Source organism: Scomber scombrus, chromosome 6 (genome assembly GCF_963691925.1).
Source record: "Scomber scombrus chromosome 6, fScoSco1.1, whole genome shotgun sequence".
Taxonomy (NCBI): Eukaryota; Metazoa; Chordata; class Actinopteri; order Scombriformes; family Scombridae; genus Scomber; species Scomber scombrus.
This window is the reverse complement of record NC_084975.1, coordinates 22,829,899-22,849,401: the sequence shown is the minus strand read 5'-3', so window position 1 is coordinate 22,849,401 and position 19,503 is coordinate 22,829,899. Positions and strand designations below refer to the sequence as shown.

Here is a 19,503-nt window from a genome sequence, read left to right as displayed (position 1 = left end):
TCTGACTCATAATTAGTCTCTACACCAATTGTGTATTCTATTTATTTATGAACAAAAAAAGACATTCACAATCAGTATTTTATGATCCAGGAGATCATTTTATAGAATATGAAGAATACTTCAACATGTTTAAATAGTGTTTTTTGAATGTTGTAATTTGCATATACATAAATGTCTATAAACTGCACAATAAAACAAACCATCCATTTTTGTATACTGTACATCACATTAGGAAAAGTCCACCTAGACAAAATGTGTATAGGGTGTTTTTACACCTCCCAAATGTAAAAATGGGTCAAATCTGATCCTGAACAATGTGTTAGGGTTAAATTAGATTCCGTTTGAAGTATTTTGACAAAATATAATATATATGGAAATATATTATATGTATCTATGTTTACATATTTCTGTTTATGAGATCCTATGTCGTGTCCCTTCATAAAAGTTTTGTAAGGATATTTTAGATCAGTTTTGCTATTTTCTATATGTTTGTACCTGTATCAAATTATCCATCAGCCAGTCAGTCTTTGAATGTCTTGAATTCACAGCCTAACGACTCAGAATAAATGCGAAACATCATTTTTAATTTCCTCTGGCTCAGTGTTGTATAACAGTGATGTCATTCACTCTCAAAGAAGAGGCGCTGCTCCTCAGTGAGAGTTTGAGTAGAAAGCTTCATAAATAACTCTTTTAGTTATTTTACATTTTAGTCCTAGTTGGGCTTTGTGTGTGATGTATGATTTCTAGGAGTGATTTTGAAATGCTTGTTAAAGGCAGATCCTTGTCTTTGATGCTACCGACTTGCATCTTCTTTTGTCTTTTTTTTGGGGTCTAATATATCTGAAGCCTTCCCCCAAATCGATGAGATTTGTATGTGTGTGATTTGAAATAAGAAGTAAGTGGACTGTAAGAGAGCTGTTAGATTTGCCGGTCTGCTTATTTGTTTTCATTGTTTATTTATGGATATGGAGGCTCATTAGTCATTCGGTGTGACAGTGTAAATGTGTACGCAAGAAGTTTACTCTTTGCCAAGAACTAAAGCACAGCTGAAGCTGGCTACCTGCCAAGCTTAAAATTGGCTTTACCCTACCTACATTCAAAATGGTAGTGCTGTCTCTTTTTATTTTATTTTGTTTTTTTTAGAAAAAGGACAGAGTTTGACAGGAATTAGTGGCAGATCATCATCTTTAAATCCCCTGCAGTATCTTTACATAATAAAGAAAGCGGAATGATTTTCTTACTGTTTACTTTATTTGGAAAATGCTAATCTTAGTATAATAGTGGTATTTAGGTGTGGCTATTAACTGATACTGCACCACGAAAAAAAAAAAAAATCCAAAAGGATAAAAGAGCTCTAAGCAGGAAGCTGTAAAGACTCAGATGAATGCCACACAGTACAGCAGTACAGTTGTGAGCAGGGAGGAGTTCAGTAAATCTTATGTTCTTTTTTGCATATTATTAGGTGACTGGTAGTTGGAGCACTTTCACGACATGGTTGGGCTCTTCCACTTATATCAACAGTACAAAAGACGAACAACTGTTAGAAAATGCCTGCTTCTTTGATATAAAGTCAAAGCATGTGTTTATAAAAACCCGAGGAGAGACGTCAACTGTGACTCCAAAGCAGAGACACATCAAAAGTTAAATTCAGCTGCTTGTGTTAGTGGCAGTTTAAATCACTTTGCTTTCTGGATACCGGTCAGGTTTGGAAAGATTCAGCAACGATGAAAATGATTCAGGTTGGTAACATCACCTATTTAATCCTATATGCAATAAGTCCGGAAGTGCTCAGTTGTTTTTCCAGCAGCCATTTAGTAGAGTAACATCAGATGTGTTTAAAATGCAGAGCAGCATTTGAGATGTGGAGAAGCAGGTTAGATTAAACCTGTGAGAGATGTTGACATCTGTGCATCTTGGTGTTCATGTCGAAATTAAACTACTCTTCAACTCTCAAGTCAGCAACCATCTTTTCTTCATCAGGGTGGTGACGTAGGTTGTTTCCAGTTTCTTTATATACAGTGCACAGTTGTATGTGACTTATAAACCATCATAGATAACAAAGCATACAAAACAAAACATATAAAACTAGTTACAGCATAACATTACTCTTGGTGGATACACCAAGTATCAATTGAAAGTAAAGGTATTTGGTGAATAAAGCATGGTGTACTTCAGAAACGTTGTGTGACATGTTTTGACTTTGAGAATTTCATGACCGTTTCATGTCATTCCTGGACAGAAGCACTCTGGTGCCGTTCACACTGTTTCAGATTCCAGGTGGTGCCACAATCACAGCATTGTAACTCATGCACTCTTTTCTCATGGCATTTCTTTTGAAGCATGAATTGGCCTCAAGGTAAAGCCCGGCAAACATAAAGAGCTAGGAGGTAGCTGGTTATCCCCCTGCAGCCATAACAGGGCCATCCTAGTAATGAGCTACAAATAGAGTCATGTTGAGAGGGAAAGCTGTAGGGAAAGATGACTGCCTTTTCATTCCCTTACACCTGCCTGTCATTGCAAATCTGCAAACAATTGAAACAACTAACAAAAGTGTGAAATCTCATGGCTGTGCATTTGAACCTCAACCCAAAACATAGCTCATAAAAATAACAGCAGCTTGGTCTTGGGCAGAGAAAATCCTGTGGAGAAACAGAGTAGCAGACATGAGTCATTGTAATAAATCAGATTAATAATCAGACCTTTATGCACAAATTGGTCACTGCTCATGCTGCAGAGCGTTTCTAAAGAGAGGACTTTGGAGTGAGGCAGATATCCAGCCGGGAAATTTCAAATTAGTGACGTGGTTCAAGTGATGTTAGTTATTTACCTCTTATCACACATTTGGAGCAGCCCTGTATTTCTGTGGTCAACGCCCATGTCGAAGGTGGACTACACATGGAGATATGAAATCATACAGTATTGCCTAGGATGACTGTACAATTTCAAACAGTATTTCAATAACGCACACAGTATCACAAAGATTTAGTTACATACTGTAGTTTGTCACGTTCATGTTCATGTGTTTGTGTTGCTCATTTCAGTTTTTGCACTGCAGTAACGAATGAAGTGAATGTTTCAAAGGATATTTACAAGCTTTGTGTAATTTAGCCTTTACAAAATGAATTTTACCACCTTCTTCACCACCACAGAGATTTTCCTCTGTTCTCTTAACTTGACCTAACAAGGTATGACATTTGTTTTTGCTGTAACTGAATTGAAAGGGCTTTTTCTGAAGGGAGTAATCTGTTTTCGTTTCATGTAAAAAACAAACGAGTTTCAAGCTGCCTTGTAGGTTTTTGGTACTTGTTTGTAAAATGGTTTTCTGATGTCTAAGAGCTTTTCTACAAACACAACTAAATTAATTTGTCCTTTAAGTGGATCTCAATTACTACCTTGTTTCACCATTAGGCTTGTTGATACAGTGGGAGGGAGATCAATCAGGCTCTGCTGGGAATGAGTTCATTCTGTCTGCAGGATTTGTGGCTTTTTTATATGACGGACTAGTGATGAGATTGGTGGAAACTGCTCAGACAGCCAGTATGTCATCTTTCTACTATCTGCATTTCCTTTATATAAAACTACACTGAAGATGATTCTGATTATCCCTGAGTCCTTAAGTTTACTTACAGTTTACTGTGACATGTGTTTTCCCCTGAGATATCCAACAGGGAGGTGCTGCAGCACTCTCATCAACTACTGAAATTACTTAAGCAGATTTTGGGACTCAAGCTTGGTTCAAAATTCATATTTGATGTGTTTTTTTTACACCGCAGAAAGAGAAAACCCCTAAAAGCCCTTTTGTGTACAATATTATTTTTAATTCCAGTATTTTTCCTGCAAGACGTTTGATTTTGAGAATGGGATGACTGTTAGCTTGGCTGTTGTCTCCCAGTGTCTGACCCATCCTGCTTTTCTAATACCTGCAAGGCCACAGGAAAATACATAATTCGATTTGGGCCTGGGGGCTATATTGTATTGTTCATATTAATATCAGAATAATTTTTAATATGATTTAAAAAATGTATATTGTAGTAATGGCAATATTCCCACATGGTGACATAATGACGTCATAATGTTACAGCAGCATGGCTCGAAGTGAAACTGACATTGCTGCTAGCTGCACGGTTAGTTCCAAAAAATGTAGCGACCTCAGTTGTGTGCATATAAAAAATCAGACCGCAGTCATATGTAACAAAAAAATAACAAACTTATTTCACCACCTCAAGCAGAAGCACAGCTGAATATGAGGGGAGACAAAAAAACCAGCAGGGAGTATTTTGTCATATCATCAAGAATATCATTATCGCAGAAATACCATGATATTATTTTTGAGCCATATCACTCACCTCTACTTTGAGTGTGTTTATTTGAGACTTGATGTGCACAGTAAACGCCTGCAGCTCCAAATGCAGTTTAGACTTGATTAAAACCCAGCTGACCTTGGCTAAGCTTCTGCTGGTGTCCATTATTGATCATTTAAAACCACCTGTAGGTGTTTCACATTACACGTACACATTTTCTTGTTTTTATTGTTAAAAAATAGCTGCAAGATGAGTAAAGTTGGCACTTACAGCATAGTGACTTGCTGAATAGTTTTCCTTTCTGTTGCTCTTCCAAAGTATTTTGTTTCCATGATATTTGGGGCTCAATTTAGATTATTTATTTTCTTTCTCTTTTGAGCAGTCGAACATGTAGACATGAAATCCAGGGAGCTCTAAGTCAGTTGGTTTTTATACACCGGCAGCATGGCAGGCTGTCCTCCTTGATTTGTAATATTGATGTACAATATATAGCTGAGGCTTTTAGAGCAACAGGAGTTCCCCTCCTTTGTTAACAAATGACATTACTTTGGCTATATTTGACTGTGACCCCCCCCATTAAAATGATACTGGATACCTGCTGAGGGTGATGCTGTCAGACTGAATAAATCGAAGACAGTTTTTCTTTTTGGCAAAGGTGAAAAGTCCAATTATTTTATAAAGTATAGAGATGTAATGTCGCTGTCATGTCTGACTGTGGGGTAGTATGAGAGAGCACACATTGTGCTGACCTTCAGCTATAGTCAGAAATAAGATCAGAGATGGAAGCAGACAGAAATAGTAGGTGGCATTATTTTTCATGACAGGGTGAGGAATTAAGTGAGCCTGCAGGTGATTCAGTGTGTATTTGGAGATTACCCTCTAACAGCTGACTGGAAGGAGGCAGACTTGTGTTTTAGTGGAGGGGCCACATATTAAAAATGGGGCACCTGAGGGTCCCCAAGAAGCACCTGGGAGAAACCTGCTGGCGAAAATAGTGTTGTGATGAACCGGAAGTAGAGGGAAAATCGAATAATGAACAGATATTATTTGAGGGTGCTCAGAAAAGCCATTTAAAAAAAATTTAAATAACAATGCCTAAGACATTGACTGTGTGTGTGAATGCATGTTTGGTTGTTCCTCCAGCGCTGCCATTAGCAGAATGAACTGCACATCTATGTGCGCAGCAGAGAGATGAAAGGCACTTTGATCTGAATTATTTTGAGGTTCTCTCATTTGATTGAAGTTATTTTCAAAAATTAAATGTACGCTATTCTTTGATCAAAGTTTAGTTTCTGACATTGTCTGATTGAGTTTTAAAAACGTGTATTCTTTGATCTAAATAATCACAGTGCTTCTGTGGGATTTGAAACTTCATAAAAGTAATAAATAAAAATAATACTTCAAATTTTTTCACAGGTTCAACACAGACATCTTGTTGTGTGTTGCCTGTAGTTTGTGGTCTGATGCAACAATAGCTTTCCAAATATCAGTCTTACTTTTAAGAATGGGCTTGCATTCGAGCAAAAAGACCAAAAATGTTTTCATATGTACAGTAGTATAATGTTTCATATTATAAAGAATAAAGCAAATTAACATCTCTATATGTCAAGTCCTGCTATGATTTGTGTCTTAGTCGGCACTGAGCCTGAGACACTGGAAAGGTTTTGTATTCAGTGACTGGATTAGTTTGGCCACTATTGTGTGAAAGTAAGTGAGATGCTTATATTAAATATTTGCATGTGAGGTTTTAATGGAAAAAAGGTAGTTGGCACAAAAATAGCTCATTTATGCTGCCTGTAAGGTTTGTCTTCTAAAAATAGATGAGTTTTTACAGTCAAGCAGCTGTGCGTAGAAATGTCCTTCTCTGTGATGTCTTTGTTGCATATAGATATATTGAGATCATTTCAGCTTCCCTGTGATGTGGGTTTATTGTTTATGCCTGCATCCCCCTGCTCATCTTCAGAAAGTGCTTTTCTTTCGCATCTCTATCCAGCTGCAGGGTAGCTGACTGTGCTGCTGAATGTGAGAAATAGGCATTAAGATTAAGACCAGATGTCTGCCTGAATGCTATTAAGGGTTTTTCTAACCAAGTGTAATTACTGGTTTTACCCAGTAGATGGCCTCAATGCAGCATAACATATTCCATGAACCACCCAAAGTGCAGAATGCCAATGTTAGAGATACATATACAATGAGAACAACCTTTTTGAAGTAGAAGACATCATCATTCTGTAGTTAAACGTTTGACATTCAGTATTTGCATATTTGTAGAGTCTGAATTTTTAAATGAGGGAAAGGGAATAGAAGTAATTTGCAGCCAGAGTTACAGCACATCAATGATCAATAAAACTCTTCCTTTTCTGTATAATGTGCCCCTGTACCATTTTTATGGATGAGCAGTGAAAACAGTAAAATATTAATGAGATTGTTGTCTTATTGTGTTATACTTGAAACAGTGGTCATATCAGTGGATGTATTTATGATTTTTAATAACGCTTTTGCACACTCTTGGTAAAATTAAATTTTTTATTTCTCACAAAGTTGCATTTAAACCCTCTCCAGCAGTGCTATTACTGATTCTTATTAGATTTGCTTGGGATTGAATGTACTGGGTTACAAAGGTTTATGGCTACATTAAAACAGTTTGTTTCATTTGGAATTGATTTGTGCTGTTGTGTGTATATTTAGTGTAATGATGTATTGTGACCATTGGAGGGCAGTGTTGGATTTTGGTCATAAGATCCAATGTCTGAGCTGATTAAATTAAATTTAAGTAGTAAAATTTGCTCCATTAAAAATTATAACTGTACAGACTGCATAGAAATGAATTCATTCCATTCAATTTATTTGTCTGTGTGTTTGTTTGTCTGTGTGTGTGTGTGTGTGTGTGTGTGTATATCTTGGACACTGTTACTGACACCATATTTTCTCTTTTCCTTCTTCTCTCCTGCCTCGCCCCCCTCTTTGTGTGTACGTTGCATCATCAATCCAGGTAAGTACCACTTGAGTGCATGTTTTACTTAGAAAATAAAAAGCCTTGCCTTTGCCAAGGGTAGGAGGATGACTGCGTGATTTTCACCTTGAGGTGTTAATAGCAGAGTGTGGTGTCCAACAAGGAGCATGTTTACTACTGTCCACTGTTCACTGACCGCACATCCTTCTTGCACGGCGGGAAACAAAATGTTTGCATGGGACCCATATCTCTGTAGAAAAAGCTGTTGTTAAACATGTTTTGCAAATTTGTGTAATTTCACTTTCCTTTAACAGGAAAAGCCGGCATTTCAGTGTTTACATTGTTTTGCAGTTAGTCAGCTAGGTTCAACTATTCACCCACTTCACTCTACATGTCTTTGTCTTGTCTTTCCAAGGATTCCCGCCCCTCTTATAATCTATGTGTTTGTCTTGGCGCTTGTCAGGATGTTGATCTATTGGCTTTGTGACCCCTTATAACTCTACACCTGACACATGCAGCTGTTGGTCAGAGGCTTGTAACCAGGAGGGAGCTGCAACTCACTAAAATTACCACAGATTTTCATGGAGCTTCTTTATATGAAACAATATCATCTCTCCATGCTTATCATGAAAAAGCTAGACCCGACTGCTAGGTTGTAGGCGTGCTAAGAAGTAAAGGGACATGATTTGAACCCAAACAGAAGTTGCTTGTTATTCTTTTTCTCAGAGGAATTGAGTAATGTAGCTGCACCTACAAAAACAACAGCGGGTGACTCTAGAGGAGACACTCCCTATAAAACTGATAACTGGCTTCTCCTTCTGATGAATGTGTGAATGTGAAGAAAATAACATGATGGAAAATACTTAATAATGATATCCAAATTCAAAGCATTTCAATTATACTTCATGTTGTAATTTAAGTAATAGACTTGGTCTGAATGCAGAATATGAGGGTAGAAGACAAGAGGAAAGATTTTGAACGTGCCACCCTCCCAATGGATTGAGTCACTGACTCAGTTGACTGCCCACCACAGAAAGCTGTCCTCAATTTGTCAGCTGTGCCTTCCTCTGTAACCGCTAAGTCCTTGTTTTAGAGTGGCATTGATTGCCCCCATTTCAAATATGGATTAACAGGGTGTTATAATAGAACATCAAATCAGGATGTGTGAATGTTACATGAGGACACTGTTTGGGATGCATTTGGGGTCTGTATGTTAATTTCATTTCATATAGGGAGTTAAAGTCACATGTTTTACTGCACTTTGCACTTAACAAGCCTGACAGTGTGCAGCCACTTGCAGCTCTGTGAAGCTGAACTTAGGCACAACGGTGTTTTGGCTTAAAAGCTAATGTCAGCATGTTACCATGCTCATAATGACAAGGCTAACATGCTAATGTTTAGCAGGCATACTGTTTACCACGTTCACCATCTTAGGTTAGCGGTTTAGTGCTCAACAGTTGCTAATTAGCAATAAACACCAAGTACAGCTGAGGCTGATGGGAATATCACTGGTTTTGCAAATATTTGATCATGACCAAAGTTTGGACCCGATTGTGGCTGTTAATGACAAATGTATGTTCCATCATCCTGTACCAAATTTGATGGTAATACATCTAATAATTGTCGAGCCATGTCATTCAAAACCGCAAATGTCAACAGCATGGTGGTGCTAGACGAAAAGTCAGAGGATAACCACAGTCATTAGGATACATTGGTTGAGGGATCAGGAATCTCTACAACATTTAATGGCAATCCATCAAATAGTTGTTGAGATATTTTAGTGTGGACCAAAGTATTGGACCAGTTGACTATCAGATACAGTGACACACTGAGTTTACCATCTGTAAAGCTATGCAAAAAATGGCTGCACAAATCCTGTTGATAGCAGATAGCCAAATCTCAAAAGCCATCATAGCAACTGTCTGTACATGCCAACTCATGTACAAGCACGTGTGTTTAGATTTGTTGACTGAAAGACTACCTACACAACATGACGCCATCACGTTGTGTGTCAGTGGGTTTTTCATGTTCACCTCTGCTCAGCCACGCTGCAACTGATCCATATCTTTTAGAATTCAGTGTGACATCTGACTTGCAAGTTGTTGTGTCTGCGCAAAAAATACATTTATCAGGTTTTGTGTCTGTGCAGAACTTCTATCTTCTGTAATGTTTGCTGATCTTTTGCGGTTCCATTTCACTTGGTTAACCTAATGAAGATGATGCAAATCTAGATTAAAAGCAACAACCAAAAAGGGCATTAAAATAATGCTGATTCATTTATTATTTTAGGCTTATTAAGGCTCCTCTTAGGTATCACTCAGTATAATTCACATGACTGAAACTGTAAGCAAGAACTGGAACATGTGCTTTCCACAGTGTTTGTTTAGTCATCTGCTGTTTGCTTTCCTGCAGACTAAAGATGATCATATTTGGCAATTCACAGCACATGATGAGTGATCTGACTGAGAGCTCTTCTGGTAAAAAACAAAACAAACAAAAAAGGACCTGAAAGAAATTATAATTGTAATCAACGAATTTACCTGTAATTGTGAGGTAACACTCATGCAGTAAATATTGCCCTGCATGATTTTTTGTAGCTGTAAACAAACAGTTTATTCTATGAGTCTTAATCCTTCTAATTTCCAACATGGATACATTTCTGAAGTCATCCTCAGCGTACTCACATTTACATTTATGTCGCGCTTCCTTCCTCTCTCTCTGTCTCTTAAAGTATCTCGTTCTGTCACTCTCGTAGCTGACCCATTTCTGTTGGTCATCTTTTTTTAAATCATTAGGGCCGATGTATGAGTAAGGCATAGCTGCTCTGTCCCTCTGCTCACGCTAGCAGCTATCTTCGCCTGGGGACTAGAGGAACTAGAGCTTAACAGATCCTATATTGCGTTTCATCGCAGTGTCAGTTAAAGGCTGCCATTCTCTTCGTCTCTCGTGATCTGTAATGAAAGTCTTTTTCCTTCAGCTGCAATTGTGGTTGTGGCTTTTCCTCCAACTACAGTATGCGCATAAATTTGCCTGTTAAAGTATGGATGATAGATGGATCAATAACAGCCATCACTGAGGGTGGTATTTTTGTTCATGGCTGCAGTTGATGAGATTGAATTTTTCTTCTATATTGAGGGCACACACACATTTCTCTCTCTGTCACACACTCTCTGTCAGATTGACACACATGCACGCTCACTGCAAAGAAACTTTCCGTGACATTATTGGTTTTATCAGAAGTAGGCCAAAGCAGGAGTCTAGCCCTCTGGCAGGGCCTACTGAGCATGCTCAGCACTGCACTGTGGATCAACACCTCACTTTACTACAACCCCCTGTGAGTAATTTAGCCAGTTTCTATTTTAAGCTTGAAACTATGATTCATTTATAATATCATTGTCACATTCATGATTGAGTATCTGATGATTATTCTGCAGATTAATTAATTAATTGCTAGGTCTTTAAAATGTGAGAAATTACCATTGCGATTTTGTAGCGCCTAAGCTGATGTCTTCAAATCCCCTGTTTTGTCCTGCCAACTGTCCAGATCTCAAAGATTATCAGTGCAATAAACAAAGAAAAGAAAAAGACAAGCAGCTAAGGAAGGGTTTAGTCAGAAATAAAAGGATACAAGTCAGTGATGTCTGCTGTACTGATTGGCTATACAGTACATATCAGGTGAGATGACACTGCTCTTCTCAATTTGTGCGTAAAATACAATAAAAAAACAGGTCAAGAGGAGGAGCAGTTACAGTAGTCTGTCCCACTTTCAGACTACTTAGTAATTGCACTCCATACAGTATGTGCTTTACCAATATTTACAGTATAGTACAGTATACTGTACAGTTTTTGCAAAGAATCAGCATGTTACTATTTTCTACTAACAGGAAATAATACAATACATATGTAGTCCGACGGATGTGGGATACAGTATCATTTTCACTTAATGTCTTAATTTTAAATTTTAAAGCGGTTCATTAAAAAGTAAAGACTGATTAATTAGTCCTAAAGAGTTAGAACCACAACAGCACTGCAAGAAATCAAAGAAAGATGAACATATTTTCAACATCTCTCCTTCTAGATTATGTAATAGTCATTGCTTTACTACCTTATTTGACCTTTTACTCTTTCAGCCAAGACCAATTTTTAGCTAATTTAGTTTCACACACAGAAAAATCCCAAAACTACTATCAGTTCCCCTTTTCTCCTCCTGATCTATTCTACTCTCATTTCATTTATAGTTGCACCTGCTGAAGCAATTCTGGGGTTGTGACCAACAGACTGAAAATAAATTCTTTAGGTGGTCGTTCCAGGTCTTTGTTCTCATTCATATGGATTCAGACCATTAGCTTGGTCTTAAAATAAGTGAGTAGCAAAACTTTAGCCTTTTTATAGCGGGGTGTTTGAGACAGTGTTATAGTCCTTGAACAGTTGAGTTGAATAGACAGTTTTCAGTCTGTTCTTTAGCAATGAAGGAAGTAGTCATGAGAGAAAATAGGGGGGGCCTGTGGAGGCTTTAAATTGCTTTCCTGGCTGTGATGAATGGAAATCTGATGTAGATCTGCAGTCTTTCACTGAGAAAATAAAGCGTTGCCAATTTAGAAAGTAGATCCATGTTATTTAGTGAATGTGTACTAATGTTTTTTTACATGCAGACAGACATTGGAGCAGTGTTGATGACATTCATAGCATCTCTGTACTGTATACAGAAGGCATTCGTGCTGCAACCTGATCCTGCATCTCAAGGCTTCTCTGTAATCAATCTGAAACTAAAAAGTAATCTCAGGAGAGCAATAAGCTGATAAATGAGCTATGATACATGCTGTGCTATGCTTCTACATTACTGTATAATCATCAGTTTTGTAGTTGGTGGTGGAGGCTGTTGCCGTTCATGGCAGGGTTTGTTATTGGCGTTATCAAATCAGCACCACAGCCTTTATTATCCACTCCCAACAGGCTCATTACACCCAAAGACAAGAGTTAATACATTCATTAGGCTCCCAATGAACTGTGTGCATCTTTTCATGTGTCCACTGTGGAAACTGAAAGCGAGTGAGGGTTTGACTTACAACACTCCAGCATTTACCTAAAGGAAGTGTGTGTGTGTGTGTGTGTGTATGTGTGTATGCGTGTGTGTGTGGGTAGATATGAAAGGGCCTGTGTGCTTTCCCTATTGTCATTGTAAATAGGTCAGGGCTTGAGGATGATCACACTGTCACCAGGATACTGTGTTTTAATACATCCAATCATGTTGGGAATTTCAACATGCTCTTATGAGATGACTTAAAGGATGATGTCCAGATCCTGGATTTTGTTACCATGCTCTGTTATGTGTTGTTATAGATTTAACCAGTTTGATTCTACTGTGCCTGGAGAGTAGGGTTAGTAGTGGCTAGAAGTAGATTAATCGATTAGTTGATTGACAGAAAAGTAATCTGCTGCTCTTTCGCTAAATTGATGTATTATTTTGAATCATTTTTCAAGAAATAAAAACTTAATTTTTTTTATTCTAGCTGAGACAACTTTCACTTCTGTTGACAGACAAAACATCCGAAACACATTACTGAAAACCCACAGAAATGATATGTAACCTACAATACATTGCTGAGTTTCAGTTCCCTTTTGTGTGAGGTTGAGGTTAAATGTAGCTTGTAGCTCCCATCTTTCTTTATCAAAGCAGAGTTCAGTCCAACCAGCATTCAATCCTTTTCTGGAGGTGGGTCATGGAGCCAGGTCAAGAGGTTAACCCATTTAAATCAAAAGCTAAGCCTCTTAGCGCTTATCTGCATGAAAAACGATGGAAGAAAATCTTCCTTACCATTCTTATGACTTGGGTTTTTCATAAGAGACAATATAACATTAGTTTTATAATCAGCCTGCAAATCCGAAGCCTCTCAGCCTCTGCTTACCCGGAGGTTTTTGTGTTTACCTTGAACTGTAAAACTATAAATTATTCATAACCAAATGATTATCTCTGTGTTTGGCTGTCTCAGTCATGTAAGCACAAAGTTGACAGGCTGATGCAGTCAGTTGCGTATTGCGACATTTAAAGGATCTAAAGCATCTATAAATACTGTATTTCTTGGATAACTGCAGTTGGGAGGCTCTGTAATCTTTGCTGATACACTGACTTTCATGGAAAAAGAGATGAAAGTCGAGCCTGGTCAGCAAGCAGTCATGGGTTAGCTGAGTTGTGTTGGAGCGGGGGGGGGGGGGGGGGGCAGGGCTGTGTGAGGGCTCATGCTAGAGCGCATCACTATTGGTGTTTTGACTTGCAAACTTTGGAATTTGTAACTGTCAATGCTGCCAAGGCTTTTACAAAGCAGCCTGAGCAGTGGAGCGAGTCTGTCTGACTCTCTGTTCTAGTGCTGACCTTCGGTGATATCACTCACCCGGGCCATTGTGCTCAAAAAATGCTCCGGGTTCACTGATCTGCAGGCCTAATGTGCCTCCACTCATTTGCTTTATCATTGTTGTGTCTTTGGCGTCTTGGTTTAATTCCAGGACTGCACATTTCCTCCAGCTCCCATATTTGTTCTTGTATGAGAGAAATCCCACACACAGCTTATCGATTTTCAGTGTGTCATTAGCACAGCGATTTTTGGCCAGAGCATGTAATTATGGTCAGTGGGGTGTTGTAATTCATGAGAGGATTCAGCTCTCTGAAACATCCTGGCGGCCTGAGGGGTGACTGTGAGTTTGACTTCCTCATTGATTGGTCCATTTTTATTAGCCTCTGCAAAATTAGCCACGTTCTGTTTGATCTTTTTCTAATTAGTCTTTTCTTTCGTGCTGTAGTGTAAACACATTTTCCTTTCCTTGTATTCTGCCAAAAAGGTGTTGGCGAAGAATCATAGATTAAACTGTGAAGCGCTGTTTCCTATCTGTTCTGTGAAATGTGAGGATTGTCAGAAATGTCAGGTTTTACAGCGACATGAAATCAAAACACTGATACAGAGTGGTCACCATCATTTTATTTCTTTTGAGAGAAATACTTCCAGTTCAGTATCAGATGTTTTATATGCTTTCATCTCTGTAGTCAAGGCAGGCAAATAATACCTCTCTTGTGCTGAGACTGCTCAATTCCCATCAATCGTGTCTCCATCGCAGCAATTGAAATGACTCGAGGTTTTCTCTCTGCTGCTCTGTTTCCTGGGAGTCACGTTGGATAGCATCAATCGCGGCTGGTACCTTCCCTGGAGCGTGCCACGGTTTGTTAGACATCAGCTAGTCTTTTGAATGTTTTACAAGTTATCTAGTGTTTCACTGCAGAATTCACTTTCCACTTAAAATCAAAAAAACTCTTTTGGCTTAATCAGCACGTTTATTATTCGTTAAAGATTTGACCTCCACAAAGTCCTTTATTGAAAAAAAAATCACTGATGTCTTTTGAATATTTAAATATCTAAATCTTGTGTCTCTGGATGTGACACCCAGGAATCTGTTAGTTGTTGTCTTTCAGCTCCATTTGCCACACACAGCTAATTACTGAAGCGAGAGACACCTCCATTTCCCTTATACTCACACCCCCACGTACCAAGAGGGTGACCATTTCTGACCATTTCTGTCCATTTCCTTACCGGCTCCCTGAAGACGAGCTGCTAATGGGCCTATTTATGCATGCAGTATTCTTTCACTCACTCGGTTGGAACAGAGGCCCCTGCAGAGTGTTGGCAAATACTCTGATCCAGGCTATCTTCTTCACTATCAACCTCAGGCTACTGTTGCAGCCACCGTACCTGCATCTGTTCCTGAGACCAGCAGGTACTAACCTGCACCTCAGTGGCAAGGCAGAGTGCGTGGGAGTGTAGGCGGAAGAGGACAGAGCCGGAGACGAGAGCGAGTGGGCAGGTAGAAGAGAATCCTCTGAGAGTGGATAAACATGTGAACACTTAACGAATTCCCTCTCCCTTCCTGTGTCTCTCTGACTCTGTGTGGGCAGTTAATGAGTCTGAAAGCTTCTCCTCGGCATCTGTCAGCTAAGAACTGGATGAAGCCTCTAGTGCAAGCTGTAGCTTGAAAAGCAACACTCTGTTGCTCATTGATAATTGGTACAATATATAGGAGAAACATTTTTGTGTGTGTGTATTGTTTTTTTCTTTTCAGCCCTATCCATAGACTACTCGGTGGGCCTTAGTGTTGCCCTTCAGTGTAATGCACATGACATACTGGGGAAACATGAATATGAAGCGCTTCAAGTTATGAATGCTTTTAGTATTGAATGTGCAACAGTTCTTCTTGTGCAAACACTATGAGAGTATTTGATGGACTGGTGAAGTGATCAAAATCGATACAACTCAACTTGAAACAATGCCAAATGTGCTTCACATGCCTCATCTATTCACACTTTGGATATAAAACTCTTAATTGGTAGCATGCATGAAATATTTTATCTTCTACCTCTTTTTGTGGTGGCTGACAACAACAAAAGCACAATGTGATGTCCTTCAGTTAAAAAACAAAACAAAATCCGGTCTGAAAAATACCACAGAGATGAATCAGCACCTGTCTGATGCAACCACAACAAGAGCTGAACATGATAAGTTTGTTAAAGGTAGTACAGTATATTGCAGGGGATTTATATCAGATTGCATTGTGTTAGGCAGGTGTTGCTATTGACCACCTACCTACCTTCACACACAGTGCATTGTTACCTTTTCAAGGCATTTACCTTTGATGGCCAGACAGGAGTTGTGGAGCCAAACCACTCTGCTGTGATAACATCAACAGATCTGAGTTTGCCTGCCATGTTATCCTTACTCTGTCATAAAGCCTAATGGTGTGTAGCAATAAAACTGAGTGTAGCTTTAGTTTGAGATGAAACAGAGTTTGTGTAACCTTGGGATGGTCATACCCTCCCCCCTTAAAAAGATTCTTGGAACAGCGGTCAAGTCTTCCCTCCCACGACAGGCCTGATAAAGTAGTGTATGAAGCATTTTGTATTTTTCCACTACTAACTCTGAGCTTGGCAACTTTCCTAATTTATAAAAAGGAAATTACAATAAATAGCCTACAGTTGCAATCAAAACAAAATGCTCAGCTGCAGGGTGCAAAGTGACTTATTTCACAAGTACTTTCGGTTTTCCCACGAGACATTTTTAACCAAAATGTTAGACACTTGGAGCAATTTAAGTTACTGCGTCTGTGATTTTTAAATCCAGCCTGAAGATGTGCACTCTGGGTAATTTAGGGAGTCTTTGTGGCTGCGACAGTGACATTTACTTTTTTTCTTCATCTAGTGAATGTCCTCCGAATGACATGCGATGAGTGGGCAGATAGGAACTCAGCATCTTGTAAGAGCATACTTTAAAGTCAGTGTTGAACAAACATAGGTGTTGTGAGGAACAAACCTGTGAACCGATGTTTTCTGTTGTCTGTAACCACCTTAGTCTGCCTTTTCAATGCCTTGACAATGCAAAGAATTTTCTTTTAGAGCAGAAGACTGACACTGACAGCAAACATGGATTCAGTTATCTTCGATTTAAAAAAAACAACAGTCTCCCCTGTGGCAAGACACAGCTCATACACAGATGGCCGAACAGCTTGCTTTGACTTTCCCCTCTGACACCTTTTTTTTGTGTGTGTCTGAGCTCCTTATCCGCCAAAGATTCATCTTTCAAGGATTGGGCCACTAAATATCCTATCACATATCCTCCAGACATTCATTACTCCCCTCTTTCTGCTTTCTCTCTGGGCATGATGTTCATTCTGAGCCCCAGGTGGTGGCCACATCCCTTGGCTTCAAGCTCCAGCCTGGGAGGCCCTCCCTGGAGGACCGAGGATAGCTGAAGGACTTTTTAGTGCACCCCCCACCCCCCACTTTAAAGTGGACACATTATGCATTATTTATACAGATTGTGTTAATAACTGTAATGCCTCTTTGTTGTGTTTTCCAACCATAAAAAATCCATTTAACATTTGTGTTAGGATTTTGTTTCAGCTTACTGACTTTGAGAGCTACAGTACACAGTGAAGAAATGTTGAAGTACCATTAAAGGGAGGGAAGGCAGAGAGAAAAGCAGCCTCTAAGAGTATATTGACGGTCTCTGGGTGTCTTCCTGCACCATTGACTGCACCCAGCAGGTTGATGAGTGGAAGAGCTGTTTGGCTACTGGGTTGGGGCTGAGGTCATTGTCCGGGCTTTCATGTCTTCAATAGCTGCAGGCTCCCTGCTGAACCTACTTGATATTCAGTTCTTTCTCCCTCACACCAGACAGCACAGCTCCACTAAGTTGGATGGAGAAGAAAGGAAAGCAGGCTAAGATACATTATTACAGCTCTTGATCTGTTGCCACAGTGTTTTGCAACACATTTACAGCAACATTACCAGGATGATTCAAAAATACTTTAAGGGTGAGCTATTAACAGCTTAGAGTAGTCAGGTTACTTTTTTTCCTCAACATGCCCCTTTTGTCGAGGCTTGCTGAAGAATGAGCTGAGGGAGGTGCAGCTACCCACGTTGATATTTGAAACAGTAAAAAGCCAAAGAAGAAATAAAGCTCATATTAATTTATGTAAGTAGCCTATTATAGACCTGCCTGGATACAGTCCCAAATAAACAATGGAGGAGTGGAATATGTTTAAATCTGGGACACAGTGTCACTCCAGTTCTTCCGTGTGGTTGCTACTCAGGGGTGTCCCACATTTTTTCCACGCAGTTATACATTTTTTCCAAAGCGCGGAGGAGTTTGAGGTTTCAACATTGTATTTAAAAAAAAAAATCTTTTCATTCATTTCCGCCGTGCTGCAGCCGTTCAGCCCCTCTCTTTCTCTTTCTCTGTGTGTGAGTGTGTTCATCCCCGTGTTTGCTTGGTTTGTAATTGCGCTGGGAGGGAGGGATAAAAGCGCCACTGGCCACCTTGCTTTCTTTACATCCGGACCGTGACATCATCGCCTCTCCGGTTTCAGTGTGTCTACTACGGGCGCACGCGGAGGCGGCAGTCAGCGGCTCTGCACGGGGAGCAAGGCGGCAGCAAACTGAGCGCACTTCACTTCAACAACAGGCACGAAAGTAACAACAAAACTCTTTATCGGACGTTCACATCTGGATACAACGCCTCCTTTTTGCTTTTTCTTTTTATATCCTGACTTCACCGCGATTGCTGAGATTTATGGAAGCTTCATTGTAAGTAAAAAAAAAAAGATCTTACGCAGTGCTGTTGGTTGGTTGGTGTGTGTGTGTGTGTGTGTGTGTGTGTGTGTGTGTGTGCGACATACATTTAACATTTAGCGGGGTTTGCTTCTTGTGGGTTTTTAAATGCGTGGAAGGTGATGCCTAATGCGAGCAAAAGGGGGTGTTTACATGCAGCCTGTGTGTTAGCCAACTGTATCGCAGTGTAAATCAGCACCAGGCAGGCGACCAGCCAGCGTCTTGTTCCCTATGTGTGACATACACGCACAAACTGCATCTTATGCGCTAGACTGGCTGTGTTTTGCCAGCAGTGTTGCGCAGTGAGCTGATTTTCTATACTAGCAGCTCAAATTAGCGTGCGAAATCTGTATTACTTTTCATTATGTTGCCATTTTTGCAGTGATGTGTTTTATAATTAGTTCTTTAAAAAGAAATCTAATTGTGTAATTACTTTCCATCATTAGTTATAAAAGAAATGGCAAATGATAAGAAGCCTTTGCTGCTTTTTATCTGCAATGCCAATCTCATTCTGTTGATCTGTAAAGCAAGAAGAGTCCCGGGAGTTTTGAGTGATGGTACACAACAGTGAAAGTAAACCCTTGGAGGGGAAAAGAAGATCATTGTTGACCTTCTGTCTCGGTTATCTCTTGAAGTTTAGTGTAGCCTGGTCTATGGATGCAAATCTATTCTAGCTCAGAAAAGCGTGCTTGTCAAGACGATTTAAACACTCTGTTTGTAGTTATAAAAACATTTCCATTTTATGAAATATTGGCCTTGATTGTAAACAGTCCTTAAAAGCCACTGTTTTCCCCCTAGGACAGCACTTTACATCAGTTGATGTTTTCTATTTCTGACAGAGCAGCGGTTGTGGATGATCTTTAAACGCTTTTTCTTTAATCATAGTCAGTTAAGCTATAATTACAACATTGCCCTCATGCTCTCCTGTGGTAACCCAGACCATGCCCTCTCTTTAATAACCTATCTCACTCTGATCACATCCACTATGTTTGCTAAGCAACATGTATTTTTATTGTCTTTGCTTTTTTAATCTTGTGGCTTTTGGCATAATTCCTGGAAATGCTCAGGAAGCAGTTGTTCCAGTTCTTCATGATCCAGGATAG

At 39.4% G+C, this 19,503-nt stretch overlaps 1 protein-coding gene across 5 annotated transcripts in view; it reads left to right on the top strand.

Annotated features, from left to right (window-relative positions):
- LOC133982571 (pleckstrin homology domain-containing family A member 5-like) overlaps positions 1-19,503 on the top strand; it is an 83,289-nt gene that overhangs the window by 21,133 nt on the left and 42,653 nt on the right. The window contains exon 1 of one of the 5 annotated variants that reach the window (XM_062421642.1): positions 17,839-18,376. The exons of the other annotated variants lie outside the window; for them this stretch is intronic. Coding sequence (XP_062277626.1) covers positions 18,363-18,376 — 14 coding nt within the window. The 5' untranslated portion in view covers positions 17,839-18,362. Of the gene's footprint in view, positions 1-17,838; positions 18,377-19,503 lie in introns of those variants that run through there. 5 annotated transcript variants of the gene reach the window in all.